Below are 21,212 nucleotides of genomic sequence, written 5' to 3'. Positions count from 1 at the left end.
AAGGACCTCACCATGTGGGACATATTCTTACCACTGGGGAGGAGGTACAGGAGCTGGAAGCCACACACTCAATATTTAAGGACCAACTTCTTCCCTCTGCCAGGAATCACTTTTTGTCTTTTCTACTATTAATTTATTTAATTTTTTATTGTAGCTTATAGTAATTTTTATGTCTTGCAAAGTACTGCTGCCACAAAACAACAAATTTCCTGACATATATCAGTGATACTAAACCTGATTGTATACTTAGAGCAGTGCAGGCTGACAATAAGATCCAAGGCCACATGATGTAGACTGTGAGCTTAACAGTCAATCTCAACATTTCCAGGGGACCATTCTTATTGCAGCGGGGTAGAAGGTGTTCTTGAGCCTGTGCTTTCAGGCTTTTGTATCTTCTGCCCGATTGGAGGGGAGCAACATGTAAATGTGGATGGGGTCTTTGATTACGTTGGCTGCCTTACTGAGGCAGTGCGGGAGCATGTACTAGGAAGAAAGAGGTGTCAGAAGATAAAATCTTGTATAAAGAATGAAGAAGAACTTAAAATTCTTTAATACAAACAAAAAAGCTGTAAACACTCAATCATGGGAAGAGTTTCAAGTCTGATGAGTATTTCTAACATTTCTTTTTGCTTCTATTTCAAATTTTCAGTGTCTGCAGATTTTAATTTTTATTCTTGTAGCTCTTTAGTGCATTCCACAGCCTAATATCAACCCAAAGCACTTTACAGCCAGTTCATTACTTTTACAGTGTCATTAATGTTGTAATGTTGGAAACACAGCAGACAATTTGTGTACAACAGCCCCCCACAGATAATATTTTCCTGCATTCAAAGTTGTTTGTTTGAGTCCCACTCCAAAGACTGATGGCCCAGTAGTTTTGCACGGTTGATGGCATATCTTTCAGGTAAGATATTAAGTCAAAGCCCATCTGCTGTCTGAGGTGGACCTGGAATGTGGATGTTACTGACAATTGCAGTAGTTATTGCTGCTTCTCTACTGCCCATGAACTGATGAGGTATTTAGGAGGTAATTCGTGGCCTGTTATTTAAGACAGAGGTGTAAGGACATTTCTTTTCCCCGGAGGGCAGTGAATCTCTGGAATTCTCTGCCCCTGAGGGTTCTTCAGATATATTTAAGTTGGCAATGAGTAAATATTTGAAAGATGGAGGATTTGAGGGTGATGGCACAGAAGTGGAGTTGATTCCATGATCATATTCAGTGGTGGGCCAGGCTCGAGGCAGCCAAATGTCCTTTTCCTGCAGCTTGTGTACTTGAATTCTTGTACTTCAGCCACACTGGTGGCACTGGAAGCTGGAAGGGTCAAAGTATATGTGCAGGGCAAGTTTCCTCGCACAGAGTAATAGATGACTGGAACATGCTGCGATGGATGGAGGTGAAAGCAGATATGAAACTGGTGTTTAAGAGGCACTTCTACAGACATACGAATATAAAGGGAATGATGAGATATGAATTAGGTGCAGGCAGGTGGGATTAGTTTGGTTTAGCAGGTGGTCAGCACAGAAATGATGGGCAGAAGAGCCTGTTCCCATGCCGAACTATTCCACGTTTACACTCAGTGGCCACTTTATTAGTTACCTCCTGTATGTAATAAAATGGTCACTGAGTTCAAGGTCTTCTGTTGCTGTGACCCATCCACTTCAAGTTTCGACGTGTTTTGCTTTCAGAAATGCTCTCCCATACAATGCTGTTGTAACGCGTGTCTGCTTGAGGTACTGTCGCCTTCCTGTCAGCTTGAACCAATCTAGCCATTCTCCTCTGACCTCTCTCATTAGCAAAGTTTTTTTTGCCCACAGAACTGCCACTCACTGGATTTTTTTTTCTGTTTTTTGCACTATTCTCTGTAAACTCTAGAGACTTGTGTGTGCAAATCCCAGGATATCAGCAGTTTCTGAGATATTCAACGATCATTCCACAGTCAATGCCACTTAGATCACATTTCTTCCCCATTCTGATGCTTGGTCTGAACATCAACTGAGCCTCTTGCATCGAGTTGCTGTCACATGATTGACTGATTTGATATTTGCATTAAAGAGCGGGTATACAGGTGTACCTAAAAAAAATTACCACACTGTATGTTGTATTTTACCTTCAGGAGTCAAAGTGGTTCATCTCTCCAGCTCAGTACAACAGTATATCAGGGCCTGTAGGATAAGCCTACATTGATTTAACTATTTCTCTCACATCTTTAATTTTAAGTTTTTTTTATAGCAGATAATGGAGAGTTATTTGATTTTTGGTTGCTTTTTCCATGGGGTAGAAGGCGAATTGATTTTGGATTTGCTTACTGCTCTCCTTGAATTCTGTATCTTTTCAGCAAGATCTAATTGTATAGGCAACTAAGCTACTCCCTGAATTTGACCAATGCCTTTCTGTGATTGACCAGGTAGAGCTGCCAATGAATTGTCTTCAGTGGGCTGAGTCATCCTCTGTGTTTTATGTTTTTTTAAATCTCATATGTTGGCATCAACATCACGAATTCAGTATGTTGTGTCCACTCTAATGCTTGGGTGGCAGCCGGTGTGTGCAATGTGGAGACTGTGGGAGATCATTATGGCTCACCAACATGGCTGTGGAACCAGATGTACCAGGTCTTCCTGGAGTTGTCCGCTAGGGTTTGAGAGAGACCCGGATGTCCTTGACCTGCCTCCAGCTGTCCACCTCACAGTCTTGCTCAACCTGTTCATCCTCGCCTTCCCTTGATTAATTGGAAAGTCCAAGTCCATTGCAGTCTTAGACTTACAAAGTGTATAAATTACATGAATTTTTTTTTTTGCAGCAGCAGTACAGTCCTTTACAAGATGATGGCAAATATGTTAACATAAAGTACTATAAGTTATACATATCTTACATGTGCGCAAAATAAATAGACAATAGGTGCAGGAATAGGCCATTCGGCCCTTCGAGCCAGCGCCGCCATTCTCTGTGATCATGGCTGATCATCCACAATCAGTATCCAGTTCCTGTGTAAGATCAAGAGAAAGAAAAATACATAGTTCGAGTAGGGTTATGGTTTTTTTTAGATCAGTTCAAGAACGTCATGGCTGTAGGGAAGAGACTGTTGTTGAATCTCAAAGTGCATACCTTTATGCTTCACTACAACCTAATAAAGTCAATCAGGCTTTAAATACATTATTAAATTATTCTTGATTGTCAATCAAACAGCCTTTCTTCCTATCTTTAAGAATTTTACAACTAAGAAATAAAAATTTACAATCAAAGTTGGATAAAAGTAATCTTTTTTGGCAACCGTGTTTAGAAGATTAGTCCCTCAAACTTAGTTCCTACTAGTGTAGTAACTTGCATATGATTTCAGTGAGGAATTCAAATGAGAATTCATTTCTGGTTGTGAGAAAGATGTGTCCAATATTAAGATTCTTAATGCCAAGTATCATGTAGCAGTCTCTTAGGCGGGTAGATTGAGTGGGCACCATCAATGTAGGGCTCAGTGAAGTTTGACTATGATAATCTTATTACAGTTTTCCAGCATTTGTGGGAAAGACTGTCTGATGAGTGAAGATACCAGTCAAGGCTGCTGCAGAGGTTAGAGGGCAGGGTGCTAATCTAATATAGGAGCTGATGTTCTCCTTGTCAGAATTGAAAAGGCAGAACTAATGGTGTAATCAGGCACATTACAGAATTGCTCATGCTTGCTTCTTTGTCAAGAAACTGACAGACCACTTACGGACCACCAAGGTCTGTGCAGCTCCTCTGCCTGGAGTGTGGCTGCAACCTGATTATTGATTTCATGATTACGGGGCTTTTGTTTCCACTTTTGTGAGGACTGAACTTCTCAGATGGGAATGAATAGTGTTTTAATCATCTGACGAGAACAGGGAAGTAAAGTAAACACAATGAAACTGACTGTTGCAAGATTTGCTCGAGGAAGTATATACACGTCAGACTGTATTAATAGGTAATTGGTTTGTTGTTGTCACGTGTACTGAGATAGACCGAAGAGCTTTTGTTTCCAAGTCATCCGGATAGATAGTTATTGTAACAGTTACAGAAAAAGAGCAGTGCAGGTAGACAAATAAAAATGCAAGGCTCACGAAGAGGTAGAGTGAGAGATCAAGAGTCCATCTTTTAACATTCAAGAATCTGTTAACAGCTGGATAGAAGCAGACCTTGAGCATGGTAGTAGATGATTTCAGCCTTTTTTGTATCTTCTGCCCAATTGTAGGGGGGAGAACAGAGAATAACCGGGTTGGGTGGGGTCGTTGATTGTGTTGTCTAATTTCTCTCAGGCACTGTGAAAAAGTATTTATTTAACTCCATGTAAATGTTAATCTTTCATTTGATTTTGCTGCTTACTGTTATGCTTGACTGTCATTCATGGGATTGCTGAGCTGGGGGTGTTTGATCCATTATTGATGCGTTGGCTCCAAAAGAGCCTTCCGGTTGGCCCATGTCCTAGATCTTTTTCCACAGCACTGTGAATATTTTCTTCCTTTTAAAGTATTTCTCCAATACCATTTTTGAATGTTCCCACTGTGTCTGCTTCCAACAATCTTTTAGGCAACATTTTCAGATCAGAACATGTCATGCAAAACAAAACATCCCATCTTACCACTGCCTGATTTGCCAAATAATTTCCATTTGTCCCAGCGATCACTAACTTGTTATTTTCCCTCATTCATTTCTCCCAAATTACATCAGTTCTCCTATCCGGAAAAGAATCAGCCCTTTTTTATGGCCAAATACTGTAAATTTATATCTTCTCTTGATGGAGAAAATTAACAGGTCCATGAGCAAGATGACAAAAGGCTGAAGGTAGGGAATCTGATGGGAAAGGAAGATATTTAGGGCCACACCCCATATTCAGCCTGGGTAGTCTATAACCCCGTGGCATGAATATTGAATTCTAGTAAACTGCCCCTCCTTTTTCCGTTTTCTCTCTCCTCCTGAAATATCCATCCCCCCATCACCGTGTCCCCCTCTTCTCCTTTACCCAATCCATCTTTCCATCCCACCTTCCTCCCCTATCAGATTCCATCATCTTCAACCCTCTTTGCCTCCACCTATCACCTCCCAGCCTCTGTCATCCCCATTCCCCACCCTCCCACCTTCTATCACCCCCTCACTTAGGTCCACCTATCACCTCCCAGCTTCTGTCATCCCCATTCCCCACCCTCCCACCTTCTATCACCCCCTCACCAGGATCCACCTATCACCTCCCAGCTTCTGTCATCCCTATTCCCCACCCTCCCACCTTCTATCACCCCCTCACCTGGGTCCACCTATCACCTCCCAGCTTCTGTCATCCCCATTCCCCACCCTCCCACCTTCTATCACCCCCTCACCTGGATCCACCTATCACCTCCCAGCTTCTGTCATCCCCATTCCCCACCCTCCCACCTTCTATCACCCCCTCACCAGGATCCACCTATCATCTCCCAGCTTCTGTCATCCCCATTCCCCACCCTCCCACCTTCTATCACCCCCTCACCTGGATCCACTTATCACCTCCCAGCTTCTGTCATCCCCATTCCCCACCCTCCCACCTTCTATCACCCCCTCACCTGGATCCACTTATCACCTCCCAGCTTCTGTCATCCCCATTCCCCACCCTCCCACCTTCTATCACCCCCTCACCTGGATCCACTTATCACCTCCCAGCTTCTGTCATCCCCATTCCCCACCCTCCCACCTTCTATCACCCCCTCACCTGGATCCACTTATCACCTCTTGGCATTTGCTTCACTCCTTCCCTCACCTCCTTATGTTGGTCACCTCCCCTCTTTTTTTCAGTCCAGATGCAGGGTCTTGACCTGAAATGTCGACTATCCATTTCCCTCCCGAGTTGCTGCCTGACATGTTGAGCTCCTCCAGATCTTTCGGTATTGGTATGCGCTTCATTTCCCGGGCCACTTATTCTCTTGTTTAAATATCTGACTGATTTCTAAAGGACGTTCATTAAACTTAAGGGTCTGAACATCACCACTTCAGCCCCTATATCAGTTCTGCTCTGCTCTGAGGCCTGATTTTGGTCATTGTCTGTGTCTTCCTGATAGGCCGTGTAAAATAATTTGCACTGTACCTTCCAAAGATGCTGACAAAGTCACGACAGCTGCTCAGCACAGACTGTCTGAACACAGCCTACGTAGAACTGTGTCAAAGAGAACAGATCCTATCACAGTCTATGATCTATTGATGAATCTCTATTAAGTAAGCAGGTTTTATGGATTGCAGTCAACCATAATTTCTACATATTCAGCTTCCTCAGTTCATTAATTTGTGGTCAAAACTCACTGCTAAAGAATTATTCTACACGCCCCCCCACCCCCTGCCACCCCGCCACCCATTGCTTCCCAAAGTCCTTGTAGACCCTAAAAAGACTTTAAAACTATTCATTCTTCTGCCCATGACAAAATATTTCAACACATTTCTAAAAATTGGAGAGAATATTCCCCAAAGTTCATGAACCTCAGCGTGATCTCCATGGGTGATTCACTCTTATTTTTAGAAATAGGGTCTTTGAATGGCAAAAGCCATAACTCTCCACACCCAGATAGTTTATGACTAATAAAAAAGCCAGAATCAGAATCAGGATCAGATTTATTATCACTGACTTAAGTCATGCGATTTGTTGTTTTGCAGCAGTAATTCAGTGCAATACATAAAAATATAACAAAGTACAATAAGATATATCTAATATATATTATATACATATTACATATGTGATATAATGTATTAATAATACTATTAGTAATTATATGTAATATTTATATAGTAACAGCAAAAATAGTGAGGTATTGTTCACCAGTTCATTGTCCATTTAGAAAATTAAATGTCCAACTGACAATTCAGGTTGATGCATCTACTGTGTCCAAGTATTTTACCATCTTGAGAAGGTTGTGTTCATGAGCTCATTCAGTTCTGCAAATCTCTCAGTAATAAATGAATGCTATTAGTAGGTGTTGGAAATTGCAGCTGTTGTTTGGCATGTATCCACCACAATAGTCAACTGTATCAACTTCACCAATCACTCGTTTCACATCTTCAGTTATGTGAAGAACAAAGGGATGACAGGAGTGAAGGTAGGATCGATTAGAGATAAAGGTGGGAAGATGTGCCTGGAGGCTGTGGAAGTGAGCGAGGTCCTCAATGAATACTTCTCTTCGGTATTCACCAATGAGAGGGAACTTGATGATGGTGAGGACAATATGAGTGAGGTTGATGTTCTGGACTATGTTGATATTAAGGGAGAGGAGGTGCTGGAGTTGTTAAGATACATTAGAACAGATAAGTCCCTGGGGCCTGACAGAATATACCCGAGGCTGCTCCACGAAGCGAGGGAAGAGATTGCTGAGCCTCTGGCTAGGATCTTTATGTCCTCGTTGTCCATGGGAATGGTACCGGAGGATTGGAGGGAGGAGAATGTTGTCCCCTTGTTCAAAAAAGGTAATAGGGATAGTCCGGGTAATTATAGACCAATGAGCCCTACATCTGTGGTGGGAAAGCTGTTGGAAAAGATTCTTAGAGATAGGATCTATGGGCATTTAGAAAAACATGGCCCGATCAGGGACAGTCAGCATGACTTTGTGAAGGGCAGATTGTGTCTAACAAGCCTGATAGAGTCCTTTGAGGAGGTGACCAGGCAGATAAATGAAGGTATTGCAGTGGATGTGATCTACATGGATTTTAGTAAGGCATTTGACAAGGTTCCACACGGTAGGCTTATTCAGAAAGTCAGAAAGCATGGGATCCAGGGAAGTTTGGCCAGGTGGATTCAGAATTGGCTTGCCTGCAGAGTGTGGTGGTGGAGGGAGTACATTCGGATTGGAGGGTTGTGACTAGTGGTGTCCCACAACGATTGGTTCTGGGACCTCTACTTTTTGTGATTTTTATTAACGACCTGGATGTCGGGGTAGAAGGGTGGGTTGGCAAGTTTGCAGACTACACAAAGGTTGGTGGTGTTGTGGATAGTGTAGAGGATTGTCGAAGATTGCAGAGATACATTGATAGGATGCAGAAGTGGGCTGAGAAGTGGCAGATGGAGTTCAACCCGGAGAAGTGTGAGGTGGTACACTTTGGAAGGACAAACTCCAAGGCAGAGTACAGAGTAAATGGTAGGATACTTGGTAGTGTGGAGGAGCAGAGGGATCTGGGGGTACATGTCCACAGATCCCTGAAAGTTGCCTCACAGGTGGATAGGGTAGTTAAGAAAGCTTATGGAGTCTTAGCCTTCATAAGTCAAGGGATAGAGTTTAAGAGTCGCAAGGTAATAATGCAGCTCTATAAAACTCTGGTTAGGCTGCACTTGGAGTACTGTGTCCAGTTCTGGTCGCCTCACTGTAGGAGGGATGTGGAAGCATTGGAAAGGGTACAGAGGAGATTTACCAGGATGCTGCCTGGTTTAGAGAATATGCATTATGATCAGAGATTAAGGGAGATAGAGCTTTACTCATTGGAGAGAAAGAGGATGAGAGGAGACATGATAGAGGTGTACAAGATAATAAGAGGAATAGATAGAGTGGACAGCCAGCACCTCTTCCCCAGGGCAGCACTGCTCAATACAAGAGGACATGGGTTTAAGGTAAGGGGTAGGAAGTTCAAGGGGAATATTAGAGGAAGGTTTTTCACTCAGAGTGTGGTTGGTGCGTGGAATGCATTGCCTGAGTCAATGGTGGAGGTAGATACACTAATGAAATTTAAAAGACTACTGGACAGGTATATGGAGGAACTTAAGGTGGGGGGTTATATGGGAGGCAGGGTTTAAGGGTCGGCACAACATTGTGGGCCGAAAGGCCTGTACTGTGCTGTATTGTTCTATGTTCTATGCTCTATGTATCCCTTTCTTAGTGGTGCTGCCATATTCTCAAACTCTTGATTCTACCTCTTCCATAATTGTCATATTAGCATTTATTTTTCATTACCTTAGTTTTTGCGTCTGTACTTTGCACTATTTTGTTGCTTTGCACTCAATGTTGCATTTACTGTTGTTTTTATTATTACTGTGTACAGAGCAGAGAGTACGGGTGGAAGGCTGTTATTATGGCTGGAGGTCTCTTCCACAAGGATCGGTACTGGACCCCTGTTTTGTTTGTGATATACAGTACATCAGTGATTTGGATAATAATGTAGATGGGTGGACTAGCAAGTTTGCAGGTGACACCAAGCTTGGTGGAGTTGTGAACAGTTCAGTAGTTTACTTAAGTCAGACCACACATGGAGTATTGTATGCAGTTCTGGTTACCCCATTATAGGAAGGACCAGAATCAGAATCAAGTTTAATATCACCGGCATAAGTTGTGAAATTTCTGGCTATGTGGCAGCAGTACATTGTACTACATAATACAAACTGCGAATTACAGCGATAAATAAATATATTTTAAAATTAAATAAGTAGTGCAAAAATGAGGTAGTGTTCATAGGTTCAATGTCCATTCAGAAATATGAAGAAATGGAGACTGTGGAAAGAGTGAAATGAGGGTGTTGCTTGGATTAGAGGATATGAACTATATGGAAAGGTTAGATACACTTGGGTTGTTCTCTCTAGAGTGGCAGAAGCTGAGGGGAGACCTGATACAGGATTTTAAAAATTATCAGAGCCATACAGTAGATAGGGTAGACAGTCAGAATCTTGTCCCCAGGGTAGAAATGCCAAAAGAAAAACAGAGGACATGCTTTTAAGGTTAGAAGGGGAATTTTAAAGGTGATGTGAGGGGCAAGTTTTTTACACAGAATGTAAGTGCCTAGAATAGGTTGCCAGGGGTAATAGTGGAAGTGGACAGTTTGGTTGAGTGTAAGAGGCTTTTGGATAGACACATGAATATGAAGGGGCAGGGATGATACACAGGAGGAGGATATTTAGTGCAAATTGACATCAAGGTTAGCACTTCATGAGCTGAATGGTATTTTTCTATGTTCTATGTATGCTGTTTACCCTGGGAACTTCACAGGGATTTCATTGCACCCTGATGTATTTGACAATAAACCAAACTAAATTTACTTGCTTAGTATTATTGTTTACAATGAGAGGCTGCCATTGGGGCATGTCGCTACCTCCACTGGTCTTTATCCATGTTACAATCACATTTGGTTTGTATGTGTGTTTTAAATGGCCTCTTTCTACACTGTAACCTTTCTCTGGCTCGTTATCCACAAATTGATTTTAAAAAAATCAGATTTAAAATATAGAATTCTACCCATTCCCAGACTTAGAGGATCTATCCTGGGCCCAACATATTGATGCCATCCCAAAGAAGGCATAACAGCAGCTAGGAGCTTGAGGAGAAAGTGTATGTTATCAATTTCTACAGATGTACTGTGGAGTGCATTCTGCTGGTTGCAACACTGCCTGCTGTGGTGGCTCCAATGCAAAGGATTGAAAGGAGCTGAAGAAGCTTGCAACTTAGTAAGCCCAATCATGATCACTAGCCTCCCCATTATTCAGGACATCTTCAAAAAGTAGTGCCTGAAGCAGGTGGTCATCGGTAAGGAACCCCACCATCTGGAACATGACCTCTTCTCAGTACAACCATCAGAGAGGACGTACAGGAGCCTGAAGACCCAAACTCACCATCTTAGAAACAGTTTATTCGCCTCCATTCTCAGTGTTGTGAATGGGCCTGAACCCATGAATGCGACCTCACTATTCTGCTTTTGCACTAATTTCTTTTATCTTTTACTGTAACTTATAGTAAGTTTTAAGTTTTTGCATTGTACTGTTGGGGTGGCAGGGTGGAGATATGTCTCTACCAAAGGAGGTGTAAGATGCTTCTTCCCTCCGCTGGCCTGCAGGTCACCTCTGGACAAGGTGTAGCACCTGTTTAGCCCCCCCGATCAGGGTCACGCGGCCATGGGAGCGGGTGGTGGATGGTCATATGAGCAGCTGTTGCAGATCACAAGTCCTGGTGATGTGACCACTGACACCAGGCAGACGATTTCTGAAGAGAATTGATCATTGCTGGGGTCACCCATCTTGTAAATACAGTGCCCAGAAGAAGGCAGTGGCAAACCACTTCTGTAGAAAAATATGCCATGGGCAATCACAGTCGTGGAAAGGCCATCATCGCCCACATCATAAGATACGGCACATAACAAACGAACGAGCTGTCACGAGAACAATAGATTTCACAACGTATGTCAGTGAAAATAAACCAATAAACCTGATAAAACTCACTCCTCATAATTTTGAATGCCCCTTTTAAATCCATGCTGCTCCAATGTAGCAATACTGGTCTCTCCATAAGATGAAAATTCCTTCCAGATGACATTTTGCCCCCTCTGTTAATGATGCTTTGCCCAGCATTAAAAACAATTGTTGTTTACTCCAAAGGAAGAATCTGTCACACCTTCTGTTCAGGTGACCTGCTGTAGACTGGGTTGGCCCTGTGTCACGACCTTGAGAGATACAGCATGCATAATGTGTCCTTGGTGTCAGTATACAGTTGTCAGTTTAGAACCAAAATCTACCTGGTGATACATGACTTTTCATAGAACTGTATCATGAATAAAATAATACACAATATCATTTTAGCTCATTAAGGGCTGTGTAAAATTGTGAAATAATCTCTGTTTTATGATAAAGCAGAGAGAATATCTAACTTTCTAAATGAAAATAGGTTTTAAAAAATTAATGAAGCACATTTCATTATTTGGTTTATTAGGTAGTCTGTAAAACTGTCCTAACAAGCCTATAATTTATTTAGTGCCCATTTTGTTATGCCAGAGATTGATCCATCAGCAAATGACTGTTTGGCTTAACCTTCATACTTACACAAAACTTAATTTTCACTGTTGTCCTTCCCACCTGATTTTCTGACCCCAGGTCCTCTCCTATCACTCGGTGAAAGAGACTCTGTCTTTGGCTACACTTCCTTCACCGTCAGAGGGTGTACTAAATATTTTGACAGACAACTGTGGGGTAGTACAGTGCTGCAGCTGGTAGAGCCACTGCCTTGCTGCTCCAGCAACCTGAGCTCAGTCCTGCTTGTGTTAAACTTGCACGTTCTCCCTGCCACTGTGTGGGTTTACACCACATGCTCTGGTTTCCTCTCACGCCTCAAAGACAAGTGGGTCAGTGGGTCGATTGGTTGCTGTAAATTTGCTCCTAGTGTGTAGGTGAGTGGTAGATTTTGGGCGGAATCAATGGGAATATGGAGAGAATAAAATGGGGCTAGTGTAAATAGGCACTTGATGGTTGACATGGACACAGTAGGCTAAAGGACTTAATGGCTCTCTCTATACCTTTAAGTTCATCTTTGTTTTCTAGCCCTAAAATACATGGATGATATATTCATCTCCAGATATCTGGTCCTGTTGATGCTAGTGGCACTGACCAAAAATGATATGGTGTCGAACGTTTTGACAGTTCAGTGCAAGTGACTACATTATTTACATTTAACTTTGGAACATGAATCAGAATTAGAATTAATTTTAATATCACCGGCATATGTCGTGAAATTTGGTGTTATCTGACAATACTTAATAATAAAAACTAAATTACAGCAAGAAATATATATATATTAAAAAGTTAAATTAAGTAAGTAGTGCAAAATGAGAAAAAAAGTAGTGTTCATGGTTTCAGTGTCCATTCAGAAATCGGATGGCAGAGGGGAAGACACAGTTCCTGCATCATTGAGTGTGTACTTTCAGGCTTCTGCACCTCTTCCCAGATGGTAGCAACAAGAAGAAAGCATGTCCTGGGTGATGGGGGTTGTTAATGATATATGCCGCCTTTCTGAGGCATCGCTCCTTGAAGGTGTCCTGGATGCTTTTGCCCATGATGGAGCTGATGGGGTTTACAACTTTCTGCAGCTTATTTCGATCCTGTGCTGTGACCGCCCCCCCCCCCCATTCCAGAATGCGATGCAACCAGTTAGAATGCTCTCCATGGTACATCTGCAGAAATTTGATAAAGTCTTTGGTGACGTACCAAATCTCCTCAGACTCCTCATGAAATACAGATGCTGCCATGCTTTCTTTGTACTGTAACTGCATCGTTATGCTGGGCCCAGGATAAATCCTCAGAGACTTTGACACGCAGGAATTTGAAATTGCTCACCCTTTCCACTTCTGATCCTTGGATGAGGTTGGTGCATGTTCCATCGTCTTACACTTTCTGAAGTCCACAGTGAATTCTTTGATTTTAATGATGTCGAGGGCAAGGTTGTTCTTGCTACACTATACAACCAGCTGATCTATCTCGAATGTGTATAGCTTGGCGTCACCATCTGAAATTCTGGCTGCAGCAGTTGTGTCATCAGCAAATTTATAGCTGGCATTTGAGCTGTGTCTAGCCACGCAGTCGTGGGTGTGGAGAGAGTAGAGCAGTAGGCTAAGCACACGTCCTTGAGGTGCACCAGCGTTGATTATCAGCGAGGTGGAGATGTTATTTACAATCTGCACAGGCTGTGGTCTTCTGATGAGGAAGTTGAGGATGCATTTGCAGAGGGAAATACAGAGGCCCTGGTTTGAGAACTTTTCAATCAGAACTGTCAGAATGATGGTGTTAAACACTGAGCTGTAGTCAATAAACAGCAACCTGACATAAGTATTAGTACTGTCCAAGTAATCCAAGGCTGCATGAAGAGCCAATGAGATAGCATCTGCTGTAGACCTATTGGGCGATAGGCAAGTTGCAGTGGGTCCACATCCTTACCGAGGAAGGAGTTGATTCTAGCCATAGCCAACCTCTCAAAGCTGTTTGTCACCGTAGATGTGAGTGCCACTGGGTGATAGTCATTGAAGCAGCTCACTCTGCTCTTCTTGGGCACTGGTATGATCGTTGTCCTTTCAAAGCAGGTGGGAACTTCTGACTGTAGCAGTGAAAGATTGCAAATGTCTTAGAACACTCCAGTAAGTTGGTTGGCACAGGTTTTCAGAGCCCCACCAGGTGCACCATCTGTTCACCCTCTTGAAAGATGTTCTGACGTCAGCCTCTGAGGCAGAGCTCACAGGGTCACCAATGCTGCAGGGAACCTCATAGCTGTAGTTTTAATCTCCCTTTCAAAGTGTGCTTAAAACTCATTGAGCTTATCTGGAAGTGAGGCATCACTGCCATCTTGATGTTAGGCTTCTTACTGACATCTGGTTTAAGATGGCGCGAGTGATACCCAGCGACTACTTATCTGTGGTGAAAAAACAAAGCAAAGAAAGCTACTAAACATCTTATTACTAACAATTTATTGATAATGACCAACGCTAACATGGAGAGGCGAGCAGTGGTGGAGGCAGAGGCTCAGGCGAGAAATGGTCAAGGAAAACGGAGGCAGAGATCCAGAGATGGCATGGTTAAGGCAAGTGAGGGCGGGGGGTGGTGGGTAGTGTGGGTCGAAGCAGAGTCAAGGCAGAGCCATGGCGACCCCAAGACTGAGGGAAGTCCGGATGTCGGATCGATTTAAGTGCTGGGCCGGGATGGGCTGAAATGGAAAGGTTGGGTATGGGCCAAATTGTGGTGGTGGACTTCAGACCCCAGAGCAGTGAGAGCAAAGAGACACCTGATGTTTGCATGATTTAAGCCCTGGGCCAGATTAGAAAGGTCAGGGTGTTGGGACTGAAGGTGAGGCGAGGGCTGGTTCTGCTTGCTGATCTGTGCTGAACTCAGGCTGTGGCCTGTTCTGCCTGCAGTGATGCCTGGCTTTGTGTCTTTTGTCAAACTTCTGTTCTGAAGCTATTTGCTTACTTTTATTGTTTGCACAATTTGTTTCTTTTCTCTTTCTCTCTCTCTCTCTGTGCATTGGGTATCTGACAGTCTTCTTTTTTTTAATGGTTTTTTTTTGAGGTGTTTTGTTTTGTGCCTGCCAATTAAGAGACGAATCTCAAGGTTGTATATCAAAGGTCAAATTTAATATCAGAGAAATGTATGCAATATACATCCTGAAATGCTTTTTCTTCATAAACATCCAAGTAAACAGAGAAGTGCCCCAAAGAATGAACGACAGTTAAACGCGAGAACCGCGAAGTCCAAACCAGCTCCCCCCTCCTGCGCGTAAGCGGCAGTAAGCAACGATCCCCCCTTTCCCCCCCAACAAAAAAAACATGCATCTGTGCCATCACAGAGCCCAAGCGTGTGCTAAGTAATAGCAAAGACACAGACCAAAGTTATTCAAAAGGCTTCGCATTTCATCCGACATTCAACAGCTTCTCTCTCTCCCTGGCAAGGGAGAGGGAGGTGTCCCCCATTTTCACAGCAAGCGGGAGACATAACAACAACCCACTGGTTTATGATATTAAAAGTCCATTTCATCGCTTTTCTCAAGCTCTGTCTCTGGAGATCACAAAGACCAAGGATCTTCGGGCCCACAGTGAAAGATTTTCCGGCCTCCCTGACAATACACGAGTCTCCTGCCGTGACCCCGACCCTCGATCCTCCCGTCTCCAGAGCCCCGAGATCTTAGACTTCCAAATACGATCGAGATTCTCAGTATACATACTTTGATAATAAATGTTCTTTGAACTTTGAACTTTAAAAAAAAATGTTTTACTTTGTAAGAAGTAATGGCCTACAAACCCTGCCAGAGTTGACATCCATCCAATTTCAGCTGTCACCTCAATTGGAATTGTTCTTTTGCTCTTGCGATAGCTCTCCATAAGTTGCACCTGGCCTTCTTAGACTATAAGACCATAAGATATAGGAGCAGAATTAGGCCATTTGGCCCAGGGAGTCTGCTCTGCTATTTATCATGGCTGATCCAATTTTCCTCTCAGCCCCAATCTCCTGCCTTCTCCCCATCATGCCCTGACTGATCAAGAATCTTGTGTAGTCCTGGATCACTAGACTTGAATACCACGGATCTAGTCCTCAGCAGTCTACAAATCTTCTGGTTCATCCACGGCAGATTCTAATGGTCTGTAAGTGAGCTTGTGTTGGGAGTAAAAGAGGTGGTTTCAGATTACTCCTCTGCAGTACACCTCATCCTGCTTCATTTCTTTACAGCTTAATGGAAAAGTAGATTGGTAGAGCATAGCTAGGTTGTGTTGTGTCAGCACCATACATTACCTCCACATAGTGTTTACCTGTGTTGTAATTTACCCATCTTCAGCCTCCCTCTTTTTTTCCTCTGTGTTAATTCTCCCTTTATCCTCCCTTTCCTATCAGTTGCTCACCATCTCTACTATTTTCTCTGTGTGTGTGTGTGTGTGTGAAAGAGAGAATGAGAGACACTTCATCACCAGTTAATGAACAACCCACTGACTTACAATATAAATACAAAATCTTTGCTGCCAATTCTTTTCACTAAAGAAATCACAAATTCTTTACAAGTTCTGCCATTTAGAACGAGTACCGGTTTATAACAAAATCAGAAAATGCTGAAAATAGTTGGTCAGGCAGTGTCTGTGGAGAGGGAAGTGGGTTGACGTTTCCAATTGAAATTGACCTATTAGATCTTCACCTCTTTGATCACAGGGCTTCCAGCATCTGCCGCATTTTGGATTTTTATTTACCGGTCCGATGATATGCAACTATACACCTCTTGTGTTTCCCCAGATATTTATTCCTTTAAATAACAAAATCACACACTCCTTTAACATTGGGTAAAATCCCCAGGCTCCATGTAGGAGTTCAACTGAGCTGTATTAAGATGGAAGACCGAAAACTTGGTCAAATAGTTTAAAGGATTTTATGGGAATTGGGAAAATGATGAGAGAGTGAGATAGACAGACAGATAGATAGAAGAAAGGGGGAGAGAGAGGGTGAGAGTCAGAGAGGCAGAAAAAGAAAGAGAGAGGGAGAGGTGGAGGGAAGGAGGGAACAACCCTTCCTTTCGTCGTCTTATACTGGCTATCTCCCCTATTTCCAGTCCAGATGAAGCACCTCGACTCAGAACATGTGTTGCCCATTTCCCTCCACACATGATTTCTGATCTGCTAAGTTCCTCCATCACTTTTACAATTGCTCCAGATTCGAGGATCTGCAGTCTCTCTGGTGTATCCAGAGGTTACAACCTGGGCAGTTAAAGACACCGCCGTTGGTAGTGGAGAATTTAAAACAGGATGCAGAATGAGAGGAGTGCAGTGTCTGTGGAGATTTATTGGGCTGAAGGAAGTTACAGAGATACTGGGAGCAAGGCCAAGAGAGATTTAAAGTGGGGGTGGGAGGGAATTTTAAAATAAATGGCTTTGATCAACTGAGAGCCAATGAGCACAGGGAGAACGTTTGAGGCTGAGAACAGATAGCTAGATTTTAGTTAGTCTCACATATAGGATAAAGGGCCTAGATGGCGTTACAATATTGATTATACTGAAAGTGCTAAATTGCTTTTTTGCATTTCCATCTTACTTCATAAATTATGCTCTGCTACTTCAAAGCCTTCATTACACAAAGCAAACTTGAAGAAGTACGACTATGTTCTGTTTCCTACTGCAGGATTATCCGGCACCAGGATCCTATGAAGTGCAAAAAGCATATGAGAAAACTCAAGCCAGGGGTCCCAGCACTTCAGATGAATTCACTTGCAACTCATTCCTCACGACTGTGCCAAGGAACTTCAACCTAGCTCGACAGACTGCAGACGAGCCGGGTAGGTTTGAGGACAAGCTATGCTCGACATGCATTATTGATTCAGAATCTGTGTAGTTACAGGGCTCATTGCTCTCTGGGAGGAAAGCTGACTAAACAAATTTAATGATCTCTGAAATAAGAACTTTCCTTTTTCCAATTCCCTTCTGCTGTCAGGTGTCAGTTGAAAGAGATCCCTGGCATCCTACAGCTGTGATGTCATCAATATGTTCTGAACAGTTAATTAGATTGAAAATGTTCTCACTGGGAGCAAAACTGGAACAGCAGCACCACGGTGATACCTTAACTGGTGCAGTCATTGCACAACCCTGAGTTTCATCCTGATTTCTGGTGCTGCCATTCAGGAGTTTCCACATTGTCTCTGGTGCTGTTGTGCTGTTCCAATTTCCTCCCACATCCCAATAGCGTGCTGGTTAGTTGACCACTGTAAATGGTCACTTAGGCAGTTGGGCTTCAAGAGGTATGTGAGGGAGTAGAGGTTACAGGGACGGAAGTGGAGGATTGTGATCGATAAGAATGCTCTGAGAGCTAGCACAGCGTCAATGGCCTGGAGGCCTCTTTCTATGTTGTGGAAACAAATGAGAATTAAATGGAAGTACTTGCTGGAGGCAGACATTTCATCCTTCCCATTATTAGTTGAGGCTTTAAGTTCAGGAGTCAAGAACTTACTGTGTGTTGCAGCTTTATATAACTGGTTAGGCCAGATCCGGAGTACTGCATTCATTTCGGCTCGCCCCGTTATAGGAAGGTTGTGGAGGCTTTGTGGCGGGTGCAGGTTTACCTGGATGCTGCCTGGATTAGAGGGTGTGTGGAATAAGGAGAGGTTGGACAGACTTGGGCTGTTTTCTCTGGAGCATCAGAGGCTGAGGGGAAAACTGAAAGAAATGTTGTAAGATTACGAGAGGCACAGATAGAATAAGCAGCTGGTTTATTCTGTTTTATATTTTATGTTCTCTTTTCTGTCTTTGAGACAGCAGCAACACAAGGTTGTAAGTTTGTGCTTGGTGCATTCTTGCCTTATTTCTGTGAATTTGATTTCAGTGAACGCAGTGAAACAGAATGTCAGAAGAAGAGTACAGTGGGCATTTGTTGCAAGGTTTGCGTTAGGAAATGGGGGTGATGCAGCATTTACATTGAGGTTTGATGCTACCATTAATGCTTTGTGACACATGAAACAAACTCAGTAGTCTCATTGCGAACACTTAACTGTTTCACCATGAGATAATTTGAAGGGCTCACATTAACTGGCTGGTCTAATGGGAAATTGTACAGAAACAGCACTGGAAGAACCAAAGGTCAAAATAATCTTAAAGCCATGCTGTCAATATGAAAAATAAGTCCTGCAAATGGTTATTGAAGGAACAGTTTTTACCTCGAACGTAATCAGCAAATTACAGAGAGTTGTGAATGCAGCCCAGTCCTTCACACAAACCAGCCTCCCCACCATTGTCTCTATCTACTCTTCCTGTTGCCTCAGGGAAATAGCCAACATTATCAAGGACCCCTCCCACCCTGTTCATTCTCTCTTCTCCCCTCACCTGCCAAGCAGAAAATACAGAGCTTAAGTGAACATACCACCATACTGAAGGCCAACTTCTTTCCTGCTGTTATTAGACTCTCACATGGACTTTTCATGTGCTAAAAGATGAACTCTTGATCACTCAATTTACTTCCTAGTGCCCCCTGAACTTTATTTGTCTGTCTTGTACTTTCTCTGTAAGTCCAGTACAATATTCTTCATTCTAATTTCTCTTTATTGCTTCAATGTACCTATGTGTGGAATGATCTGTCTGGATGGCATGCAGACAAATGCTTTTCACAGTGTCTTGGTAGATGTGACAGTAGTAAACCAATATCGATTTCTGAGCTTAGCATTGTAGTAGGTTTAGGAACTGAGCTCTTAAACACATGGGCAGATCACCAAACATAAGCTCCTCCTACCAACTCAAACCTTCATGGACTTCTTGAACATGCTGGTTCTATTAATGAAGCTGACAATGGGTGTTTACAGATTATTGTAGAGGGACCTCGGTGTCTTGGTGCAAGAAATACCTATATCACTTCTGCTGGTTGCTTGGCACTGTGTGTTCACAATGTCCTGTGCAGTAACTGAACTTTCCTAAGACAAAATGTCAAGAGGTTGATTCATTGTCTACAGCCCAGGAGTTTTCAGTAGGAACCATTTGCTTTGTGGTTACTACCCTGAGCAGGCATCCCAGTGTGCTGGACAATATCACTATACTGCTTTCACAAAGCCCTTCAGTTTGTATTGACAAGCAGACTAATGTCAGGTCCATATCTCAGGCCAAACAACAGGAATACTGCAGATGCTGGAAATTCAAGCAACACACATCAAAGTTGTTGGTGAACGCAGCAGGCCAGGCAGATGCTGCCTGGCCTGCTGCGTTCACCAGCAACTTTAATGTGTGTTGCCATATCTCAGGCCAGTGTCTTCAGTATGGCAAGCACTTGCATGCTTAACACTGGACTCCTGAGACACATGTTTATATTTATATTTTGTTCCAAATTCAGTCAAGAAAGAAAAAGCCAGGCAGACAGAGAAATTGATATGCTGAAGGCTTCTGTGAAAAGTGTGCAATGTCCCACTGACCACTGAGAGTGTCAGATCCACAATCACTCCAAATAGAGAGAAGCATTTGGAGTGCTGTTGGTGACCTCCAGCCTGCAGATCCCCATATAAGCAGGGGAAGGAGTGGGCCATCTCATAACCTACTCATCCAGAGGTCCTGTCAAAATCTCCTGTCCCATTGGTGGAAGAGACTGCAGTCCTCATCAGTCACCTCAGAGCCTACTAAAACTGAAGTGAAGTACATTATCTTCACTCCCTGAGGACTGCCTAAGAAAAGAGGACAACTAATCCTTTCACAGTTTAGCGATGGTGACCACTGGCAAATTTTTACTCCTTAAGTGTTTGTAACATGAACAGTGATATAGAAATACACCTTATCACAGTTGGTACATCTGTTGATAAAGGATTGAGGGTTTATTCATTCTTCCATCAGACTTCAGTGTCATCTCATCTGTAATGATTGCTTTTATTTGGTTCAGTCCAGATTTTCAGCGATGCATTCCTATTTGTGTTATAAATTGCCTAAATCTGAATGTCATGTCTGCTTAAAACAAAAGATAACTATCTTCAATTTAATTAATGCACACCAAACTCTTCTGAAATCTTTTCTATTGTTTTCTTTCTGTGCTATCCTACTTTATTGGATGCCCTGATTTAGACCGAGGGCTTATAATACCATCTGGGTGTGTTAAATCCCAAGCTATGTCATAGGTAGAACCAGAACTTTTGAAAAGGGTGTGGAGTTACCACATCCATATGACCATATAACCATATAGCAATTACAGCACGGAAACAGGCCATCTCGGCTCTTCTATTCCATGCCGAACTCTTACTCTCACCGAGTCCCACCGACCTGCACTCAGCCCATAACCCTCCATTCCTTTCCTGTCCATATATCTATCCAATTTAACTTTAAACAACAACATCGAACCTGCCTCAACCACTTCTGCTGGAAGCTTGTTCCACACAGCTGCCATTCTCTGAGTAAAGAAGTTCCTCCTCACGTTACCCCTAAACTTTTGTCCTTTAACTCTCAACTCATGTCCTCTTGTTTGAATCTCCCCCACTCTCAATGGAATGGTGAGTTCTAAGCATATTCATATTCACTTCTGCAACTGGGTGGTTGTATTATTG

General features: G+C 42.9%; 1 protein-coding gene across 9 annotated transcripts in view; it reads left to right on the top strand.

Moving 5' to 3' along the window:
• The window catches only part of stpg2 (sperm-tail PG-rich repeat containing 2), a 751,871-nt gene that overhangs the window by 249,530 nt on the left and 481,129 nt on the right, over positions 1-21,212 (top strand). For all 9 annotated transcript variants that reach the window (XR_010017760.1, XR_010017759.1, XM_063046887.1 and 6 more), the window contains one exon: positions 17,336-17,489. Coding sequence is in view for 7 of the 9 variants with exons in the window: in XM_063046887.1 (XP_062902957.1) it covers positions 17,336-17,489 (154 nt within the window). In the remaining 2 variants the exon portion in view is untranslated. The remainder of the gene's footprint in view (positions 1-17,335; positions 17,490-21,212) is intronic.

The sequence above is a fragment of the Mobula hypostoma genome, chromosome 4 (assembly GCF_963921235.1).
Source record: "Mobula hypostoma chromosome 4, sMobHyp1.1, whole genome shotgun sequence".
NCBI classification, from domain to species: Eukaryota; Metazoa; Chordata; class Chondrichthyes; order Myliobatiformes; family Myliobatidae; genus Mobula; species Mobula hypostoma.
The sequence above is the reverse complement of the archived record's forward strand: the minus strand, read 5'-3'. Positions and strand labels throughout refer to the sequence as shown.